The sequence below is a fragment of the Caretta caretta genome, chromosome 1 (assembly GCF_965140235.1).
Source record: "Caretta caretta isolate rCarCar2 chromosome 1, rCarCar1.hap1, whole genome shotgun sequence".
In the NCBI taxonomy this organism is placed as follows: domain Eukaryota; kingdom Metazoa; phylum Chordata; order Testudines; family Cheloniidae; genus Caretta; species Caretta caretta.
Window position 1 is genome coordinate 241503615 of NC_134206.1, and position 21959 is coordinate 241525573.

The 21959-nt window shown below is 43.6% G+C and overlaps 1 protein-coding gene across 6 annotated transcripts in view; it reads left to right on the top strand.

Annotated features, from left to right (window-relative positions):
* The window catches only part of MICAL3 (microtubule associated monooxygenase, calponin and LIM domain containing 3), a 248532-nt gene that overhangs the window by 100753 nt on the left and 125820 nt on the right, over window positions 1-21959 (top strand). For all 6 annotated transcript variants that reach the window (XM_075122272.1, XM_075122273.1, XM_048828101.2 and 3 more), the window contains 9 exons: window positions 1444-1545; window positions 2234-2389; window positions 4070-4170; window positions 6106-6363; window positions 6979-7094; window positions 12971-13097; window positions 14628-14721; window positions 16075-16222; window positions 17735-17931. In XM_075122272.1, the coding sequence (XP_074978373.1) occupies window positions 1444-1545; window positions 2234-2389; window positions 4070-4170; window positions 6106-6363; window positions 6979-7094; window positions 12971-13097; window positions 14628-14721; window positions 16075-16222; window positions 17735-17931 (1299 nt within the window). The remainder of the gene's footprint in view (window positions 1-1443; window positions 1546-2233; window positions 2390-4069; window positions 4171-6105; window positions 6364-6978; window positions 7095-12970; window positions 13098-14627; window positions 14722-16074; window positions 16223-17734; window positions 17932-21959) is intronic.

Genomic DNA, 21959 nt, shown 5'->3' on the forward strand with positions numbered 1-21959 from the left:
ATAATGAGGAGGACAGGAGACCCTAGATGTACACAGAGATCTGGACTTCTACCTGGACAGGCTAAGGCCCGTTAGAAGATCTCAGAGGTTTATTTGTCTCCTTTGCTGAGAGGATGGAAAGGAGAGGCAGTATTTTCCCAAAGACGCTCTGAACGGATTTCCAACTCCATCCTCTTCTGCTTTGAGCTGGCAGAACCCCTCCTGCTTAGTCTGTCAAGACTCATTTTACCAGAGCTCAAGCTGCTTTAATGGCTTCCATATAAGGAAGGGAATACCTACAGAGTGACAACTTGGGGCTCCATTCACACGGTTAGCCAGCACTGTGCCCTCGTGCAAGCCTCCACTGTGGATGCTTCCTTTGGTTCAGTGATCTTTCAAATTGTGCTGCAGAGCACCTCCTCAATCACTGCCCAGGAGTCACCCACAGTGAATATATATAGGAACAGCTCTTGAAGAAAGGAAAGTTACTTACCATATAGTCATTGGAGTTCTTCAAGCTGTATGGTCCTGAGGGTATTCGCATCCTGCCCCCCTTCCCCTCTGCTCAGATCCTCTTTGGATTCACGGTGGACTAGGAACAGGAGGGGGTCAGTCCACACCGTCCCTTGTGCTCCCAAATGAGGGCATGAGGAACTGAAGGACACAGACCTGGACTGACAGACACAGCTATTGAAGAATTTCGAGACCCAAACACAGGGCGCACATGCAAACTCCCAGCAAATACCCATACGGGCCAGCACTTGAAGAATTCCAGTTACTATAAGGATAAGTAACTTAACCTTCCTTTCTTCACTTTACAAAACTAAAAGTGCCTAATGTATTCAACTGAAATGAACAAAATGCTACAGTTTACAAGAGTTCCTGCAGAATTTTGGCCCGTTGTGCCTACAATACTGTAGAACTTTTTTGTAACAGCAGCCACTTGCATTGCATGCGTTCTGGCTATTTAGTTCATTTTCCCTGCACGCTTGCCATGGATGTTGTTGGCAATCTTGTTACTGGCCAAACCGATCATGTAACGTATGAGAAGTTGGACTTTGAATCTATTGGGCAAAGTCTTTTTCAGTCTTGTAAACCAGAGAGCCTTACAATGATCTCTCTACTATACTGTTATACTTTATGTCCTAGTTCCATTAAACCGTATTTGTCTAAAAGCTTTGGGTAGATTCTGGCTGTTTGCTTCACTGAAAGGGAACCCAATGTGTACACTAGGCTTAGATCTTACTACTGCAAGTGTTTTCCAGATGCAGTCAGGCATATCATAATGGTCCTGAAAAGATGCTAACACCACCTGAGAGGGTATCAACTGTGTAGCCTCCCAAACCAGGGATGTGAGAAATGGTTTGTGTAGGAAGTGAGAGTTGATTCCTTTGTTCGCTTTTTAAAAAATGTCTGTGAATGTAGATACGCCTAATACATTATTAACTGAGGGTTTATCTACAGGGATAGGCTGGCGTGCACAGGTCCACCCAAAAACGCACCCGGTGTCAGAGTACGAATTTGAAGTGGTCATTGGAGGAGATGGCAGGAGGAACACTTTAGAAGGTAATGGCTCCTGATGTGTCCACAATGGAGAGTTTTCCACAACACACGCTTAGCAGTGAAATGGTCTCTATTTTAAATGGTCATAGCAGAGCTGAACAAAAAAAATTCTCTGTATGAGCTGCACTCCAATCTCTTTCCAAATATTCAGCACTTAAAAAGTCTGTAAAGATGTGACAGAGGAGAAACAAGCTCCCCTTCAGCCCTCAGGAATCCAGTTGGCCACTTGTACCACCACTTCCTCTTCCATTCTCTTCATCTTCCTCTACAAGCAAAGCAGCAGGTGTATTGGGCTTGATTACTTTCAGATTCTCTACATTTTCTAGATTTTTTTTTTTTTAATGTGGACTAATCTTGCACTTGCAGCACCTCTTGCTTCTGAGATAAGGTGGGGAATTATTAGGCATATAAATGGGGTGGTTGGGAATGAATTTTAAAACATTGCTTTAAGAGCCATTGCACTGTCTGGGATAGAGGGGAGTCATTTCATTATAGTCAAACATTTTCTTTTTTCTTCAAAGGTCCAAATGTTATTTTCAGGTGAAGCAATTTGCAAGAGAGGATTTTGTTGTTTCCCCTGTAAAGAAGTGTCTCTAGTATCTGACCCCTTCTGTCATATATTTAGGGGCTTGCTTTGTATCAGGCTGAGTCTTCTCCGGACTTGAGCTGTATTTCGTGATCTCTGCTCTAGGGTTTCGCCGGAAGGAATTCCGTGGTAAGCTGGCAATTGCTATCACAGCAAACTTCATCAATCGCAACACCACAGCCGAAGCCAAAGTGGAGGAGATCAGTGGTGTGGCCTTCATATTTAACCAGAAGTTCTTCCAGGATCTGCGAGAAGCCACAGGTTTGTGAACAATGACCAAGTATCTCAAGGTGAAGGAGTTTATGTAATTACCAATTTTTTTATACTAGTTGTCTCCTTAAGCTGCCTTTTTTTTTTCACCAATGAATGACTGACTATCGTAGCCCTTGATCCAAGAAGTACATCACTATTGTCTGTCCTTCCTGTCTGATTGTCTCCCACTTCCTCAACTGATTTGTTCCAGCTTGTTCTTCAGCTGCTTGTCATTGTAGCTTGTAACTGGAGGGCGGTGCTTGATTACTTTTGGACATGTGGTAAGCCGTCCCAGCACTCCATGTGTTGGATCATATTAAAGAAGTTCTGTATTAAAATCACAAATGAGTTTGATTCCCCATAGTTTAAATTCCAGGGTATTACTAATTAAGAGGTCTCTTGGTTTTTGGTACTGTTTCTCTCCCTCTATGTGTGAAACTTGCAAGCTGCTAATTGTGTTAGTACATTCTAAGACAGAGTCTGTTCTCAAAGCAATTCACAGAGAGAGAGACTCAAAGCAATACTCTAACAACAGAAACAGCATCCAGAGACTCCCTGCCCTTTTGTTGTATTAACAATTGTGATTAAAATAGAGATAGAGGATGTATGTGGATGGATGCTTGGTGTGGATAATAACTGAATGATCAGGGAGGTGCCAGCCTAAGAATCCAGTGTCCATCGGCTGAAGAAGGCGTCAAGTGGAAATAACCAGAGGACCCCCCGGAGGGCAGACTGGAATCCACCCAACAGCCTCAAGGATGGGAGAACCAAAGAACAAGATAACATCTTGGAGCCGTCAGGAATGTGCTATCTGCTGATTGATTCAGCAACAGCATGATGAAGCAATTCCCATAGACTGGCATAGGAAGAAATTCCTATAAAAATAGACTCTAAAAAGTGAGAACTTTGGGGTCTGATTCTGCAAACCAACTTCCAGGAGCATCAGATGAGCATCTGACAAGGCCCTGCTCCCTCCTCATGTCCAGGCCACCTGGCCAGTGGCTTGGCATGAGCAACTCTAAGGCTGGTAACTATGATAACAACCTTGCAGAACCTGTGTGTGTGTATGTTTGTATGAATGAATGTGTGACTAAATATGAGATTGAATGGAATGTTATAACTATAACTAACTGCTTACTATGATTCTTTCTGTATTCACAATAAATGTGGTATTTTGCCTTTTTCCCTTTAATAAGATCCTGCTGGTTTTTATTTTATTGGTACAACACATGGAGGAACTTGGATGCCATGTTTTCCCTCTCTCCCCCACTCCTCTGAAGTCAAGCTTAGGAATGTCAAAACAAGGTCAGGGCCACTAGGGAGGGAGAGAGGTGTCTCTGTGTATCTAAAGGTTCAATTTTTGAAACCCCTTGAAAGCATGTGAATAAAGTGCTCAGTGCAGCCATATAATAATTCTCTCTGTTGTAAGGGTTACCAGCCGATGTAATTTCAGTCTGGTGTAGGTTGGATCTTCCCACGGCTTTGGGGGATTTTGGCAGGGCCCTCCATTACATTTAGGGGCGTGGGTGAGTGTCATGTGCGCTATCAGACATTCTCTTTGCACAGGCCACACCTTCGCATGAGCAAGGAAGGCTGAGCCAGAGCTCTTCCAAATGATGCTGTGAGCTCTTGTACTACATATAACATACAACCGACTTTGTATTACTACATCCTTTTCTTCTGTCATAGGTATTGACTTGGAGAATATTGTCTACTACAAAGATGATACTCACTACTTCGTCATGACTGCCAAAAAGCAGAGTTTGCTGGACAAAGGGGTGATACTGCATGTGCGTATTACATTCTCCCAAATCTCTCTGTATTAGATTTATGAAACAATCTGGCCTTGGCACCTTGGGAGAAGGGAGTATATTTTTGAAGGGAATTAAATGATTGTTTAATGTATACCTGGGCATATTGACTTCTCTTCAATGTTTTGAGGTAGGCCTCTTTTAGGACATGGCCTGCGGGATTTTTAAGGCAGGTATGTGACTAGCGCCCTGTTAGAGGAAGCAGATTGAGTCCTTAGAAAAGGATTACGTGCTCTGCTCTGCACTCATTCACATCCCCCTTCAGAACTGGGGCTTCTAGACATAGCAAGTTTAAATGTCCTGCAAGGCCCATAGACTCCTTCAGTGACTCCGTCTCGTTTGGTGGAGGTGAAAGAGCTGGGAGCGTATGAAGAGTAGTTGTGATGGAGCTTTACCCATTACTCATATTGACAGAGATCCGTTTTGGTCCTAAAGAAATAAGTAGGGCTCTAGATCTTGCATCTTTTGTCTGAAAACAGAGCATGTAGGGAAGTGCACAGGAGTTTAAATTAACTACCATATACACCAATGGGCTAACATTTCATTTACACTTGATTTGTAAACAGCTGGGCTGCACCGTTTAGTCTGTTCTGACAATATACAGAACCAGGCTGTACCTTAGAACTGCCTTCTATAGTTTATGGCAAGACAGCTGCATATTAATCACCAAGAATTTAGCATTCTTTAATCAGTTGTTTTTGCTAACTGGCCAGCTAGTGGTTTGAGTCCATTATGTAATATGGGGTATGTCAATCTGACTCAGAGGAACATGATTTGAAATAATAATATATTAGGGGAATCCTGGATATCAGATTTCAAACCTTAGTCCAAAGAAACATGTAAAAATATTGTATGTTAATTGTTTTGTTCAGATGCCCTCAGCTGGCACACACTAAGCTTGTTTTAATCGAGACCTAAACCCAGACGTGCTTCCCTTATAGTGAGGTTTACAGGACTTCAGCTGGATGCTTTCACTGAGGGCATGTCTACCCAGTGAGGTAATGCGTACTACGGGCTGGGGATTGGGAGCGGTGGTAATTTCTAAAGCGACTAACATGTAATGTAGTAACTGGCCAACAAAGACCTGCTGGTGTGCAGTAAAAGTTCCATAGTGCACTTTAACATAGTACTGTGTTAAACAGTGCTATGTTGAAGTGTATTAGGGAGCTTTTAATGTGCACCAGCTGGATCTACATGGACCAGTTAGTGCGTGACACAATGTGCTTTAGAAATCACTCCTTTGTAGTCTGCATTGCTGCTCTGTGTAGACAAGCTCTTAATCTTCACTTCAGCTTTTTGTGTTGATGTGATTTTAGATTTATATAGTTAAGCTCTGAAGTTCACTCCCTTTAAAGATGGAATAGAAAGGGCATTTAAGTACTCAAAAAGTAAAAATAAATAAATTAAATTAAATTTAGCAGGTGACATAGTAACCATGAAGCTCCTTCAGAAACAATCCTCAAGTCTATAGTTATACAACTTTATGAAGCTATAGCATCTGTTGTTGACTGTATCTTTTGGAAGTGACCCAACAGATTATTCATGGCCAAGATACTGTTGCCAGCTTTAGCATATAGGCTTTCCATTTGTAGCGTGCATGCTAAGCACTCGTCAAACACTGCACTTGCTGGCATTGTCCACTTTTACACTTTCACACCTCTGTAGTGACCATATTGCCTGTTGGCATGCTCAGAAATGCCAGCAGGGTTGTCAAGGCTCTTTCCAAGAAGAAGAGATAGAAACATTTTTTTCTCTTAGAGGCCTAGACACTAGTGATCATGAAATAATTTAGGGAAAGATCCTAAATCAGTGGATTAGAGGAGTCTCAGAACCTACAGTTGTCTGCAGATACCAAACTTAAAATTCCCTCTTCCCACGTGGCTGTTCTACTCGGACTCTTCTCCCTTTTGGTAGGACTATGCGGACACAGAGCTGTTACTCTCACGGGAGAATGTGGACCAGGAGGCGTTGCTCAACTATGCCAGGGAAGCAGCTGACTTTTCTACCAATCAGCAGCTGCCATCACTGGACTTTGCCATCAATCACTATGGGCAGCCTGATGTGGCCATGTTTGACTTCACATGTATGTACGCATCAGAGAATGCAGCAATGGTGCGAGAGCAGAATGGCCATCAGCTGCTTGTGGCACTGGTTGGGGACAGTCTGTTGGAGGTAGGAGTTAAACAGCTCACTTACTGTGTGAGCCATGAATGGAAGTGATCACTCCCCTGAAATGAATGCAACTTTCCCTTTGTGCTATGAGCATTTTATCATGAGGAAGGCAACTGCTGTTTTATATAATAGAGTGGGAGGGGCCGGGGGAAGGAAAATTGGGAAAACAGTGAGTATTCAGCATAGCAATGACCTTGCAAAGGAAGCTCACTGTGAGAGACCTGCTGAAATTGCATCTGTTGTACCTGCTCCTTGTTGTGGCCGCTAGAATCCCTGAGGACGCTGTGCTGTGTCCTAGGCTAGGAGAGTTAATAATTAACATATTGTAGTTAGTTTGAAATATCTGTTTTTTAAGAGAGGCTCTTAGCAGCTCCAGGCTATGAGTCATTGTAGGGAATAATGAAACACTAGCTGTGGATTAGCTCACAGCCAGTTCACCATGCATTTGGCCTCCACTAGCCCAGTGGTAGCCAGTGTCTCAAGTTAATCTCTGAGTTATAATGTCCTAGCAGTCTGCCCTCTAAATATGTTCTTGGTACCATTTTTAATTTCCTTTTCTTCCCCCTTCCCTGTCCTTTTTTTTTTTTTTTTTTTTTGGTGACCTATTACATCTAGCCATTCTGGCCGATGGGAACTGGAATAGCCAGGGGCTTTCTGGCTGCCATGGATTCTGCTTGGATGGTACGAAGCTGGTCTCAGGGAACTAGCCCTTTGGAGGTCCTCGCAGAGAGGTAATGGTGGGTTATTGTGGGGAAATGAGTCTAATTGTGAATTCTGATCTGAATACAGAATGATTTGGGGGCAGAGGTAGGTGGAAAAGTTATTGTGCTCAGAAGGTTCACTCTTCTGACCATCCACTCCAATTCCTTGTCCTGTTACAGATGTGCACCCAGAGTGGGGTGGAGGGAGCAAACCTTGTGTCTTTAATGTTCCTGGAGGCTGCCCATTGGAGTGGTTTGATTAAGGGAAAGCTTTCCCAAGAAGGTGAGGGAACTGGCCAGAAGCACCACCACGTGAAGATCGGGATCACACACATGCACACTGGTGCTCGGCTGTAACTTGCCTGCTCTGGGCACCACAGGTCCAGTGGAATCTATTCAGAGAGGAACAGAATAGCGACCAAAGTGTGGTGTTGCTACTCTCTGTTGGCTAAAAGCAGATTAGGGAAAGGAAAATATTTTCTTGGTGGTTGCTGGGATTGTATTGGGTGGAGAAAGTGAGTCTGATTAGTGCTCTAAGCCTTAACTATGCAGTCTAGGTGAGGAAAGACTTAGATGCCAAGGGGATAGATGCCTTTGAAATAGCCGGGAGACGGAAATAGATGCTAATTCCAATTACCTTGTAAATATTTTTTCTGTTTTGGGGGTTTTTTTGTTTTGTTTTTCTTAATTTGGAGATAATGGTCTATATTTAATTCCATACTCGACCTGTACATTCACGGTCTTATTTTCACATTGAATCTATTGCTTGTGCATTTCTCTCTCTCTCTCATTTGTGTGTGTATGTTGTTCAAAGTGACATAACAGCATAGGAATTGCCTTTACAGATCAAACAAGAGGTCCATCCAGGGTGGAATAACTTAAATCACTGGATTTTCTTTAAAAAAAATAAAATAAAATAAAAAATAACTAAACCCCTCTAAAACTCACTGATTTAAATCAAGCTCAGGCATTGTAACACTAATTTGAAAACTTGTGCAATTGCTTGGTTAGATTAAAATTTATAATGAACTAAATTATAAATGCTGGAGGTTTTAAATATCACTATAGCATTTTTAAAATTCCACTGTTGGTAGGGTATCTTATTTGAATTTTTAAAAAACTGCTATGTTGAGGTACATCACTTAAAGAGGTACATAACTTTATGCACGTGTTGTTAAAATTAATGATGTGAGTAAGTGCTTGTAGTATCAGAGGCCAAAATTTTATCTTTATTAAGAAAGAGTTAGTGTCATTAAAGTTTCTTCAAAGATTGCTTTGATTTTGACCATGAAAAATTCCATAGACTTTCAATCCAAAATTATTTTGAACTTCTTTTTTAATACACACAGGACTTTAGGGTCCCAATTTAGGAGTTCAGCTTGGTCAAACCATTTCAGCTTCCTTGACGGGTGGAAGTTTGGTATTTCAGATGGCGGTGTTGATTGTGCATATAGCTTATCAATTTTGTGCTTGAGTTTGTGCTGTTCTCACAGTAAGGATGTTAATGAGGCCCTGAACTTGTCTTCATCATAGATGAGTGTTTTAAAAATGAAATTTAGTAGAAAAACCTCTGTTAAATCTGAATTTCTACTAACAATTAATAGGAAATTAATTAGGAAACTAATTAAAGGAATAAGTGCAAAATGTCCACTTTAACAATTTGACTATAAAATGGAAAGAAATTCCCAAACTAGCAACATGTGTATTAACTCATGAATTTTGTCCACTGTGGGTCCCTCTAATTTAGTGTTGTGTCTGACATTGGCAAGAACCAATTGAAAGAAATCCTGGATGATTATTTAACGGGTCGGCAGCTTTCAACACATGACCCATCAGGGTAATCCGCTGGCGGGCTGCGAGACATTTTGTTTACGTTGACCGTCTGCAGGCACTGCCCTCCCGCCCCCTGCACAGCTCTCAGTGGCCGCGGTTCACCGTTCCCAACCAATGGGAACTGCAGGAAGCGACAGCCAGCACGTCCCTGCAGCCCGCACCACTTCCTGCAGTTCCCATTGGCTGGGAACAGCCAACTGCGGCCCCTGGGAGCTGCAGGTGGCCGTGCCTGTGGACAGTCAATGTAAACAAAATGTCTGGTGGCCCGCCAGCTGATTACCCGATGGGCTGCGTGCCGAAGTTTGCTGACCCTTGTTATAGAATATCATCATATCCACAGGACAAGCTTCTTAGTAACCCCTTACAGTTAGAGGCTGGCTTATGCCCTCTTTCACACAGGTTTATATTCTTAATATTTTTATCCTATCTGATATAATTGTAGAAGCTCTCATGATCCATATTAAATATTTAATACTTTTTTATTACAATTAACCTCTTGACATCAATACCACCTTGTGTCAGTGAGTTCCACAAGTTAATTATGCACTGAGGAAAAAATTTCATTTTCAGTTTTAATTTTGTCTGCTTTTATTTTATTCTGTCATCTTGTTCTTTCTTACAAGAGATTAAATAGGAGCATATGATTTAACTTGTCCATATTATTTATTATTTTGTATGCCTTTGTCAAGTCTCCTCTCTATCATGTCCCAATCATTCCTAGCACTTATACGGAATTCTCTCCTTGCATTTAATAATTTTTTTTGTCTGTTTCTGGACTACTTCTATCTATTAAAAAGAAAAGGAGTACTTGTGGTACCTTAGAGACAAACAAATTTATTTGAGCATAAGCACAGCTCACTTCATTGGATGCATTCAATGGAAAATACAGTGGGGAGATTTATATACATAGACAACATGAAACAATGGGTGTTACCATACCGGTAGGGGTGGGGGAATAAACATGGGGAAATAGTTTTACTTTGTGTAATGACCCATCCACTCCCAGTGTCTATTCAAGCCTAAGTTAATTGTATCCAGTTTGCAAATTAATTCCAATTCAGCAGTCTCTCGTTGGAGTCTGTTTTTGAAGTTTTTTGTTGAATTGCAACTTTTAGGTCTGTAATCGAGTGACCAAAGAGATCGAAGTGTTCTCCAACTGGTTTTTGAATGTTATAATTCTTGACGTCCGATTTGTGTCCATTTATTCTTTTACGTAGAGACTGTCTGGTTTGGCCAGTGTACATGGCAGAGGGGCATTGCTGGCACATGATGGCATATATCACATTGGTAGATGTGCAGGTGAACGAGCCTCTGATAGTGTGGCTGTTGTGATTAGGCCCTATGATGGTGTCCTCTGAATAGATATGTGGACACAGTTGGCAACGTGCCTTGTTGCAAGGATAGGTTCCTGGGTTAGTGATTCTGTTGTGTGGTGTGTGGTTGCTGGTGAGTATTTGCTTCAGGTTGGGGGGCTGTCTCCCAAGATCTGTGAAAGTGATGGGTCGTCCTTCAGGATAGGTTGTAGATCCTTGATGATGCATCGGAGAGGTTTTAGTTGGGGGCTGAAGGTGACGGCTAGTGGCGTTCTGTTATTTTCTTTGTTGGGCCTGTCCTGTAGTAGGTGACTTCTGGGTACTCTTCGGGCTCTGTCAATCTGTTTCTTCACTTCAGCAGGTGGGTATTGTAGTTGTAAGAATGCTTGATAGAGATCTTGTCGGTGTTTGTCTCTGTCTGAGGGGTTGGAGCAAATGCGGTTGTATCGTAGAGCTTGGCTGTAGACAATGGATCGTGTGGTGTGGTCTGGATGAAAGCTGGAGGCATGTAGGTAGGCATAGCGGTCAGTAGGTTTCTAGTATAGGGTGGATCTCTTGTGTGGACGGGTCCAGGCTGAGGTTGATGGTGGGATGGAAGTTGTTGAAATCATGGTGGAATTCCTCAAGGGCTTCTTTTCCATGGGTCCAGATGATGAAGATGTCCTCAATGTAGCACAAGATGTCATCCACTTCCTGGACACTATCGTGCTAATAAGTGATGGTCACATAGGTTTCCAGTATAGGGTGGTGTTTATGTGACCATCACTTATTAGCACGATAGTGTCCAGGAAGTGGATGACATCTTGTGCTACATTGAGGACATCTTCATCATCTGGACCCATGGAAAAGAAGCCCTTGAGGAATTCCACCATGATTTCAACAACTTCCATCCCACCATCAACCTCAGCCTGGACCCGTCCACACAAGAGATCCACCCTATACTGGAAACCTACTGACCGCTATGCCTATACCTACATGCCTCCAGCTTTCATCCAGACCACACCACACGATCCATTGTCTACAGCCAAGCTCTACGATACAACCGCATTTGCTCCAACCCCTCAGACAGAGACAAACACTGACAAGATCTCTATCAAGCATTCTTACAACTACAATACCCACCTGCTGAAGTGAAGAAACAGACTGACAGAGCCCGAAGAGTACCCAGAAGTCACCTACTACAGGACAGGCCCAACAAAGAAAATAACAGAACGCCACTAGCCGTCACCTTCAGCCCCCAACTAAAACCTCTCCAATGCATCATCAAGGATCTACAACCTCTCCTGAAGGACGACCCATCACTCTCACAGATCTTGGGAGATAGGCCAGTCCTTGCTTACAGACAGCCCCCCAACCTGAAGCAAATACTCACCAGTAACCACACACCACGCAACAGAACCACTAACCCAGGAACCTATCCTTGCAACAAAGCCCGTTGCCAACTGTGTCCACATATCTATTCAGGGGACACCATCATAGGGCCTAATCACATCAGCCACACTATCAGAGGTTCGTTCACCTGCGGATCTATCAATGTGATATATGCCATCATGTGCCAGCAATGCCCCTCTGCCGTGTACATTGGTCAAACTGGACAGTCTCTACGTAAAAGAATAAATGGACACAAATCAGATGTCAAGAATTATAACATTCAAAAAACAGATGGAGAACACTTCAATCTCTTTGGTCACTCGATTACAGACCTAAAAGTTGCAATTCTTCAACAAAAAAACTTCAAAAACAGACTCCAACGAGAGACTGCTGAATTGGAATTAATTTGCAAACGGGGTACAATTAACTTCTCCTGAAGTTGAAAAGAGACTGGGAGTGGATTGGTCATTATGCAAAGTAAAACTATTTCCCCATGTTTATTCCCCCACCCCCTATTGTTCTTCAGACATTCTTGTCAACTGCTGGAAATGGCCCACCTTCATTATCACTACAAAAGGTTTTTCTCTCTCCCCCCTGGCCCCCCCTGCTGGTAATAGCTCACCTTAAGTGATCACTCTTGTTACAGTGTGTATGGTAACACCCATTGTTTCATGTTCTCTATGTATATAAATCTCCCCACTGTATTTTCCACTGAATGCATCCAATGAAGTGAGCTGTAGCTCACAAAAGCTTATGCTCAAATAAATTTGTTTGTCTCTAAGGTGCCACAAGTTCTCCTTTTCTTTTTGCGAATACAGACTAACGCAGCTGCTACTCTGAAACCTGTCCTTTATTTCTATTGTCTCTTTTGAGATGGGGTGATCAGAACTGAAAACAGAATTCCAGGCGAAGGCATACTATTGATTTATATAATGGCAGTATATTTTCAGTATTGTCCGTCTCATTCTATTCTTCCCACCTTCCTGATTCCTGCTGAATTAAAATATAAATGGTTTAGATGCTTAAGTACTGAATTTTGTTTCATATCTGAAGGGGTAGGTTTGCGAATTTGAGTGTTCTAACCCTCAGAAAGAAAAAGAGTACTTTTGGCACCTTAGAGACGAACAAATTTGAGCATAAGCTTTCGTGAGCTACTTCAATGCATCCGATGAAGTGAGCTGTAGCTCACGAAAGCTTATGCTCAAATAAATTTGTTCGTCTCTAAGGTGCCACAAGTCCTCCTGTTCTTTTTGCGAATACAGACTAACATGGCTGCTACTCTGGAACCTAACCTCAGAGTTCATGAGGGCCTTGACTTTGAAGGTGGTGGTAGTGGTGATGTATCTCTTTCTCCTACTTGCTCTTATGACATTAGTATTTTTCCCTCAGGGAAAGCATTTACAGGCTGCTGCCTCAGACCACCCCTGAGAATGTGAGTAAAAACTTCAGCCAGTACAGCATCGATCCTGTCACCCGGTATCCCAATATCAACGTCAACTTCCTGCGGCCAAACCAGGTAACTGGCTGGCAATTCCTTCGACAGCATGGGATCTGTGTCCTCTTCATGTAGCCATTGGTCTGTATTAGAGGTTCTCAACTAGGGGTGGGGGGGACAGCACAGCGAGCCATAAACAAATGCCAGGTTGCAATGCCACTCACTCACATTTGGCCCCCCACTGCTCTGTCATGATGGAAGGGTGGCTAGGCCGAACTTGAGCAAGTGGCATTGCCATGGCCGGAAGGGGGTAGTGTTTGGTGGAGAGAAGGCCTCACCTGCGCACAGATGCACACATCATGCTGTGGGGAGCTCCTCCGAACAGTGAGAGTGAGCAGGCCAGAGCAGGAAGCTGAGCCCAGGCCCGCATGACAAGAGCTGCTGACTAGGGTGGGTGTGTGGTGGGCTTGCTCTCCAACACCTTCCGCTCTCCCCCTCCATACTGGGCCAGGATAGAGCCAGGCCCTGCCCTGTGGGACAGGAGCCACCATTGCTTGCATCTCAGTGCCCTCTATGCTGCCTATGCTCATAGTGCCAGGCATCACCCTACCCTGCACTCCAGTGTCCTGTATGCTGTGTGCATGCATAGTGCTAGAGGGCACCCTACCCTTCCCCGCCCTCCAGTGCCAGGAACTGTTCCCTGCCTGCACTCCAGGTGAGTGCTGGATTGGCTTGCGCTCATAGTGCCAGGCAGCACCCTACCAGGCCCAGTCCCTGGGACACGAGCCACTGTCCAAGTTGAGTGAAGGGTGGGCACACTCTCAAACGTCTCTGGCTAGGTGGCAGAATCCTTCTCTCTATTTTAAAGGGGACCAGGGGGTGGGAGAGGACAGGGAATCCAAGTTTTTTTTTAAAAAAAAAAGGTTAAGGGGGGATTTGATTCAAAAAAGGTTGAGAACCCCATGCCTCTGAGTATTTAGGGAATTGACAGTGGCAAAAACCAGAAATATCCATCAGGCTTAAACCACTGTACTGTACCCATGTCCCTTTTGACTAGATATTGTAGAAGTCTCTAAACACTGTTCACAATCATGTCAGTTGTAGCTCTGAACTTCTCTGAATTTTGGCAGTTTCAGCCATGCTGACAATATATTTTTTGTATTTCCTTTATAATAATTTAGCCTCTATCTCAGTATAGGCACCAACGTGCAGCCACTGGATGTATATTAAGAGCTGTTGCTTGGGGTTCTGTGGTTTTTGGGAATTGTCTACTGTGCGAAACGTGTAGGTGACCAGATAGCAAGTATGAAAAATTGGGACGGGGGTGGGGGGTACTAGGAGCCTATGTAAGAAAAATATCAGGACTGTCCCTATAAAATCGGGACATCTGGTCACCCTACGAACATGTCATAAAATAACTTTTTATATAATCATCCCCTTCTTGGCTTAAGGGGGCCATGTTCCTTGTATGTGCATGTGGCTTGTTTTTAGAAAGGGAGTTTAGTGTGCCAGGGCAGTAGTTCTGGCCTGAGGAGACTTCTCCTGCCATATTGGCTTTTGATGAGAGAGACTATTCTTTTTGGCCATTTTCAACCCTTTGCATTCTTACAGGTGCGCCACTTGTATGATACAGGAGACCTGAAAGACATTCACCTTGAAATAGAGAACTTGGTGAACTCCAGGACACCAAAGCTGACCCGGAATGGTGAGTCCCAGCTTTTCACTTTGTTGTGCTCTTCCAGAGCTGGGTCAGTGCATCAGATGTACAGAGAGGTCCCCTTCTGTTTCGAAAAGTGTCTCATTAATTCTTGGCTTAGAAGCTTGACTTTTCAAATGCAATTAAACTTTCAAACATAATTAAACTTAAACATGTTAGCTTTACCTCAATTTCCCTTATTACAGTGTACTTCCAGATTTCTAAACATTTGTTTCCAAAAGGATTTTTGGTCACCTCCTTGATCCTGTAGTGGAGTCCTTATTTCAAGTGTGAAAAACCAGCCCTCTACTTGATTTGGCAGTGAAGCCAAAAACTCTTAAGTACAGATAAAAATAATAATGGAAAAGTAGAAAATGAACGGGAAAAAGAGAAGTCTTTTTTTGTAGATTCCCATCCACACTCAAGCTTTCTCCTTTTTGAAATCTTATCTCTTAGTTTGACTAAATAAATCAATTACTTTACTTGAATTTTCCTCGTAATATAGCAGCTCTACTTGTCGTAAGGGAACCACTGCTATAGGGTCCCCTATCTTAGCATTATGGAGTCTAATTACTGAGCCAGTGCACGGCATGTATTCTAGGAATTAAATGCCTTACACTAAGAATTGGAATAGTTGTCTGGTCAAACCATAACCCAAGGTTTGCTGAACCTTTCCCAGCCATATAACGCCTTTGGATGTCTGAGTGGTGTTTTTGGTGTCTCTTGGAATACTGTTTCATTCAAGTCTGCCTGTTTTGTTACTGTACCTTCCTCCCACTGGTGTACAGTTGCGTAGAGTCTTCTGATTTGTTCTTTGGCCTGCAATGATGCCACCCTTGGCTATAATCTTGTCACATCTCATAGCTAAACAAGGTCAGGATGGTCAGTGATTTGATGGAAGACCTTCAAAGTAAATGCAACTGTTGCAGAAAGGTGTTGAGAGTTCTTCTATCTGAAACAATATACCAGGGGATTAGGGAGCACTGTGCTACAAGGAATGCTATCTTTTTGGATCTGACTTAAATCAAGACCTTGACCACTTTTGGTCATTTAAAATTTCCTGGGATATTCACAAGAGCCAGGGTGATCTGTCCAAATTACAGCTTGGGTAATTATTTTTTAGCAAACTAAAATTCTCCCTCCAGTGTGAACTATGTATCGCATTATTAGTCACTTCCTCCCCCAAAAAAACTGTTGTATAGTGTTCCTGATGCAGAAAACATGCTGTTTCACCCCAGAGGTGGCTGCATTTCAATGGGTGAGTGATCCCTATAAATATATACTTCTTGAGATGTACTTGGAATTCTCATGAGTGAAAGATTAATACATTACAGTTGACTAAAAATGTTATGTTTGTTTCAGAGTCTGTAGCTCGTTCCAGTAAATTGCTTGGTTGGTGCCAAAGGCAGACTGATGGGTATGCTGGTGTGAATGTAACAGATCTCACAATGTCATGGAAGAGTGGCCTAGCCTTGTGTGCTATTATCCACAGATACCGTCCTGACTTGATGTAAGTGATTGATTGCTTGACTAGAACACAGTGACTGGAGAGACTGTTAGTCAGATTAGCAACCAATATATGAGGAGGGGTTTGCAAATTGTTTAGAGAATAGTGTTAAAATACAGTACAGTTGTGATATCTGGGGAAAAGGACTGAAGTCAATTAAACTAGATTCAGTAAAGTCTAGAGCAATTCACCTGTGGGGGAGAGGGTTATAATGGCTTGGTGAGTACCAGGCTACATGCACCATAATTTTATCTTCTATCTGTTCCAAGTTGTTAGTGACTAAAACTCATTACTGTCTATGTGCAATTAGTTAGAAATAGTTGATGGCTTCAGTTTAATTCATGGCAGACAAATGTCCACATCGCCTTTATAAATAGCCCCCTTGTTAGTAGCTTCTTCAGATGGCTTTTAAATTTTCAATCCGAGAGGAGGGGTCTCCTGGTCTAAATAGACACAGTGTAGGGAAGATTGTACTCCTGCTGCTTGTGCAGTAACCTGTTCTGTGAATAAGTAGGAGAAGCCATTCCAGCTAGTAGTGTGGAGAGCAATATAAAAAAGTGCACAAATCCTAGAATGGGAAAATATTGGCAAGGCAGAAGTTCCAAAGTGAAGACTGTGGCCTAGTGGGTGGAGTGCTGGACTGTGATTCAGGAGACCTGGGTTCTGCTCTGCTCTGCTACTGGACTGCTGGGTGGCTTTGGGCAAGTCACTTCCCCTCCCTCTGCCTCAGTTTCCCCATCCGTAAATAGGGGATTATGATACGGGCCTCCTTTGTAAAGGGCTTGGAGATCTATTCATGAAAAGTGCTATATAAAAGGTAGGTGATATTATTATAATGAAAGTCTAAAATGATTTCAGGTTTGCCATGGGACATTATTAAAGATAAATACTGTAATGCAACATGCTGAAGGTGTATTTAAAAGAAATGTAAAGCAAGCAAAGTAACTATGTAAACATTCCATTCTGTGGGTCGCTGGTTAGAATTCTATACTCAGTCTGAGGCACCATGTTTAAAAAGCCTTACAAATTGGGCAGAAGTGGAAGTACAGCATTGACTATTGTAAAAGTGTAGGAAAATCGCACTGGAGAGGGAAAGATGTGAGATCTGTATATGGATCAATCAAGAGAAATGGTGATCTGAAGGACAACTTGATGTGCTTCCAAGTAACAGGGGAACGAGAGTCTGCCTCTTCGGAGAATACTGCAGCAAAGAGGGAAGTGAAGATGTAATAATAATAAAAGCAAAAAAATCCTCTATGAAGAGAAGTTTAGGTCATCTTTAGAGATAATAAGGCAGGGCAGTGAATGGACAAAACAATGCATCTGTTTCACAGTTCATCATTAACAGGCAGAGTAACATAATCACTGTAACATGAAAAGTATGATGGCAGAATTATTGAAAGAAGGGGGGCACTCTGCAGTTTCAATGTTGCCGCTGGAGAGGACTGTCTCTGAAAATATTTTTAGAAGACTGCCCTTGCTTACCTCAATGCTTTTCTCTTCTCCCCCTTGTAGAGACTTTGATTCTCTGGATGAACGTAATGTGGAGAAGAATAACCAGCTGGCATTTGACATTGCTGAAAAGGAGTTTGGAATCTCTCCTATCATGACTGGAAAGGACATGGCATCTGTTGGGGAGCCAGACAAGTTGTCCATGGTGATGTACCTCACACAGTTCTATGAGATGTTCAAGGATTCCATTCCTTCCAGTGGTAAGGGACTTGGAACAAGTGTGTTAGATTTGGTGATGGTGGCAGTATTCATGTTCTTCTGTGCATTGTGTCCCTACCACGATGTCCACTTCCAGTGCGCATGTGCTTTCAATTGAAGACTTTTGGCAGCAGTGCTCATTTGGTCTAGACATGCACCCTAGCTACACTCATGCCTCACACCAAGAGTTGCAACAGACAAAGCATTCTCAGTTCTTTCTCAACCACATTGGCCAGAGACGGAGTGTTCGTAATGCTCACGGTTATCTGCCTACTCATGACTAAGGCTGTGAGTCTGTCACGGAAGTCACTGATTCCATGACTTCTGCAGTGGCTGGTGGTGGCTCAGCAGCTGCCCGAGCCGGGCAGGCCCTGGGTCAGCAGCAGCAGTTTGGGTGTGTGGGAGAGGGCTCAGGCTGGGGTGGGGATCCCTAGCATGGCCCTGAAGCTTCTCCTAGGTGGAGGGACCTGGGAGCTCTGGTTCCCAGCCAATGGGAGCTGTGCAGCCAGCATTTGTGGAGGGAGCAGTGCACGGAGCTTCCTGGCCCCTCCGCTGTCTAGGAGCTGCAGCAACACGCGGAGGTGGGTAGGGAGTCTGCCAACCCCCCGCCCCTCCCCAGCACCAACGGGGGTCCCTGGCTGTGCACCACTGCCCCCTCCCCAGTACCCGTGGCGCCCCCACCCAAGTTTTAGTTAGGGGTGTATAGTAAATTTTTGTTTATTGCCCGTGTCCTGTCCGTGACTAAAACGTAGGCTTACTCGTGACTATTTAATCTTTTATTTTTCTAATTGTAGTTGCTGTTTTCCTAATTCTTTATTTAGTTGGTATGGTTTTTTTTTGGGGGGGGGGGAGAATTCCTTTTTCCTGTTTGGCTGAGGCTTTTGCCTCCTACCTCCACCCCCACCCTCTGTGTAGGGTAATCCCCCCCACTTCTCCGTTTTGAAGAAGACTGGTGTTTTTATCTACGTTCCCAGGCTTCAAATGTCTCACTTGCCAGGAGTCCTTCCCAGTTAATGACAGCCATTCCTGCTGTACCCACTGCCTCAGGGCGCGTGCCCTCAAAGTGCAAAATCTGTATGAGTTTTAAGGGCCACCCTGAGAGATAGGGAGATTAAACTTTGTTTCCTTATGATGAAGTACTCCTTTTGTCCAGCTTTGGATCCAGGCCCAGAGACCCCCACCTCGTACAGCAGCCTCCAAATAGCCATAGTGCCCCATCAGCCTCAGGGAGACTTGCAAGCAGCATGGAGAAGATTTCCACCAAGAGGAGTTCTAAGTCTACTCAGAAAGAATATACTTTTAAGAGATCCACTTTTAAGAGATGCTGTATCAAAGACTCTGCACCCTTCAAAGATTTCTGTGAAGGCTTCAAGCAGTCTCAGTACCAAGAGCTCTAAAAATCAGTCCTCAAGCTTGTCTAAATCACATGGTATCTACCGATCAGTACTGAAGCTTTTGGTACCATCGAAACATGAACAAGCTGTTAAAGATTCCAGGGAAACTGCACTAAAGAATTCATTACCTTCTGCAGCATTGACAGCATCTTTGATACCTCAACTGACGGTTCAGCATGTTGGTGCCTCGTGCACCTTCCTTGGTACTGAAGGCCTCTGTGTCTGCAGCCCACCAGGTTCCCACACAACTGCACCCAGTACCACAGAAGTTCAGGTTTTCCAGGGATTTGTTTGTCTTCAATCAACTGGAGTCTCCTTTATTGAGCTTAGTCAGACCCCAAATACCACAACCTCTGCTGTCTCTGGTACTTTGCTATCACTGGTACTGCCTGATTCCCTGGTGCCCATGCTTACAGCGAGACAAATTTACAACTCTCATCTACTCCTCCATTTGATTATGCAGATAAGAGCTCTTCAGGCTCTTACATTTCTGTTCAGGACTCTCCTAATTACCTGCCTAGACCACCGTCTCCTGAACCTGCTCCATCAAGGGATACATCAAGGCTGTAATGATCTCGGCCTGTCAGCACCCTCCTTGGTGTAATCAGGGGAATGGCAGCATCAGCACTGTCAGATTCTGTCCATTCCCCCACAGCAATCCCCACGCAGGATGAGATATTTGAGGAGCAAGAAAGGAGAGCTAATGAGCAGGCTACCCCACAGACAAATATTTCCTCCTCCTTCCTGGATGAAGTTGTTGTTTTGTCCTCTCCATTTATGGTAGATGACTTCAAACAATTTCAGGATTTGATGAAGAGTGTGGCAGGCACTCTTCATATCCCATTGGAAGAAGTCCAAGAGACTCAGCATAAGTTGCTGGACATTCTTCACACAACATCTTCAGTACAGGTAGTTAGGACCTCGTTAGGAACTGCCAAGGCCAATTGGCAGATCCCCACCACAGCCAAGCTAAGAGGGCAGACACAAAGTAGTACATTACAGCTAGAGATTCAGAATTACTATTTTCCCATCCTGCCCCAACTCCCTAGTTATGGATACAGTAAATGTACACAACAGACAATACCATTCCAAGACTACACCACTTGATAAAGACCAAAAGCTCTTGGATCTTTTTGGTCAAAAGACACTTATTTGCCACCTTGCAATTCAGAATTGCTAATTACCAGGTGATTCTGGCACCATAATCATATTAACTGTTTAAAATTTAATTCTTTATTGAACACCTCCCACAAGAGCAGAAGGAACAATTTCAGGCCCTTATTGCAGAGGGACAGCTTTTTGCAAGGACAACTTTGCAAACTTCTGCTAATCCTTTTGACACAGCAGCCTGCTCTGTCTCCACAGTTGTAGTCATGCATTGAGCCCTGTGGGTACAGTCCATAGGTTTTCCGCACAAAGTCCAGAACACATAAAGGACCTACCCTTCGGTCTCAGATTATTCAGCGAATCCACTGCTGGCTCCCTATATTCGCTGAAGGACGCCAGGGCAATCCTTTGTTCGCTGGGAGTGTGTACTCCTACAAATAAGCAGAGATTTAGTCTCTCTCAAACTCAGAGATCCTGCCCAGCCCAGTTTCCCACCTACCATAGAGCATTGCAGCCACTTAAAAAGTAACTCAGAATGCAGAGAGGAAAGTTCTCCATCACTGCACCTGGATCAACACAGCAGACGTCATCTACAAAGTGTTTGTTTTGATGCCTCGGTCAAGAGCCACCTATGCCCCTATGATCTGTATCTGATGTTGTACCACCCTGCCCACTGCATCCTCCCAATTTTGGGGGATCATCTCTTCCATTTCTGCAGCTCATGGGAGCAGATTACCTTTGACAGATGAGTCTTGGAGGTTTACATTGGCTACTTGATCCATTTTCACTCCATATCTCCCAACCACCCTCCTTTTCCATCTCTTTTCAGGGTGCATCTCACAAGCTGCTCTTAAGACAAAAGGCTCTCTCCCCCTCCACTTAGGACCCATGGAACCAGTTCCCACTCAGTACAGAGGAAGCGGATTTTACTTCAAGTACTTCCTCATTCCCAAAAAGAAGGACAAGTGGAGGCCAATTATAGATCTCAAGATGCTGAATACCTTTGTCAAGATACAGAAATTCAAGATCGCAGCTATTGTTCCATCCCTGGAGCCAGGAGAATATTTTGCAACCTTGACCTTCAAGATACATACCTTCATGTCACAATGTGTCCTCCTCGCAAGAGATGCCTATGATTTGTCATATATCAGGACCATTATCAGTACAGAGGCCTTCACTCCTGTAGAGAGTTGACAGAAGTTCTGTTGGTAGCTAGTTGCCATACAGCTTCACTAATGGGGAGTAATTGTCTTCCCGTACCTGGACAATTGGCTTTTAAAACGGCATTTCTACATGGAAATTCAAACAGTGACAAGGGGGCTATGTCTCTTTCACATACTCAGCCTTCAGCTCAATACTGCAAAGTTTTGTCTCCTACCTCTACAGCAGATGGAGTTTATAGAGGCCACTCTCAGTGCCATGGCATCCAGATCCTACCTGCCAGGAAGCAGATTTCTTAGTCTGATGCATTTAATTGCACAACTTCAAGTGGTCCCACAGGCTACCACCAGATCATGCCTGCAGTTCTT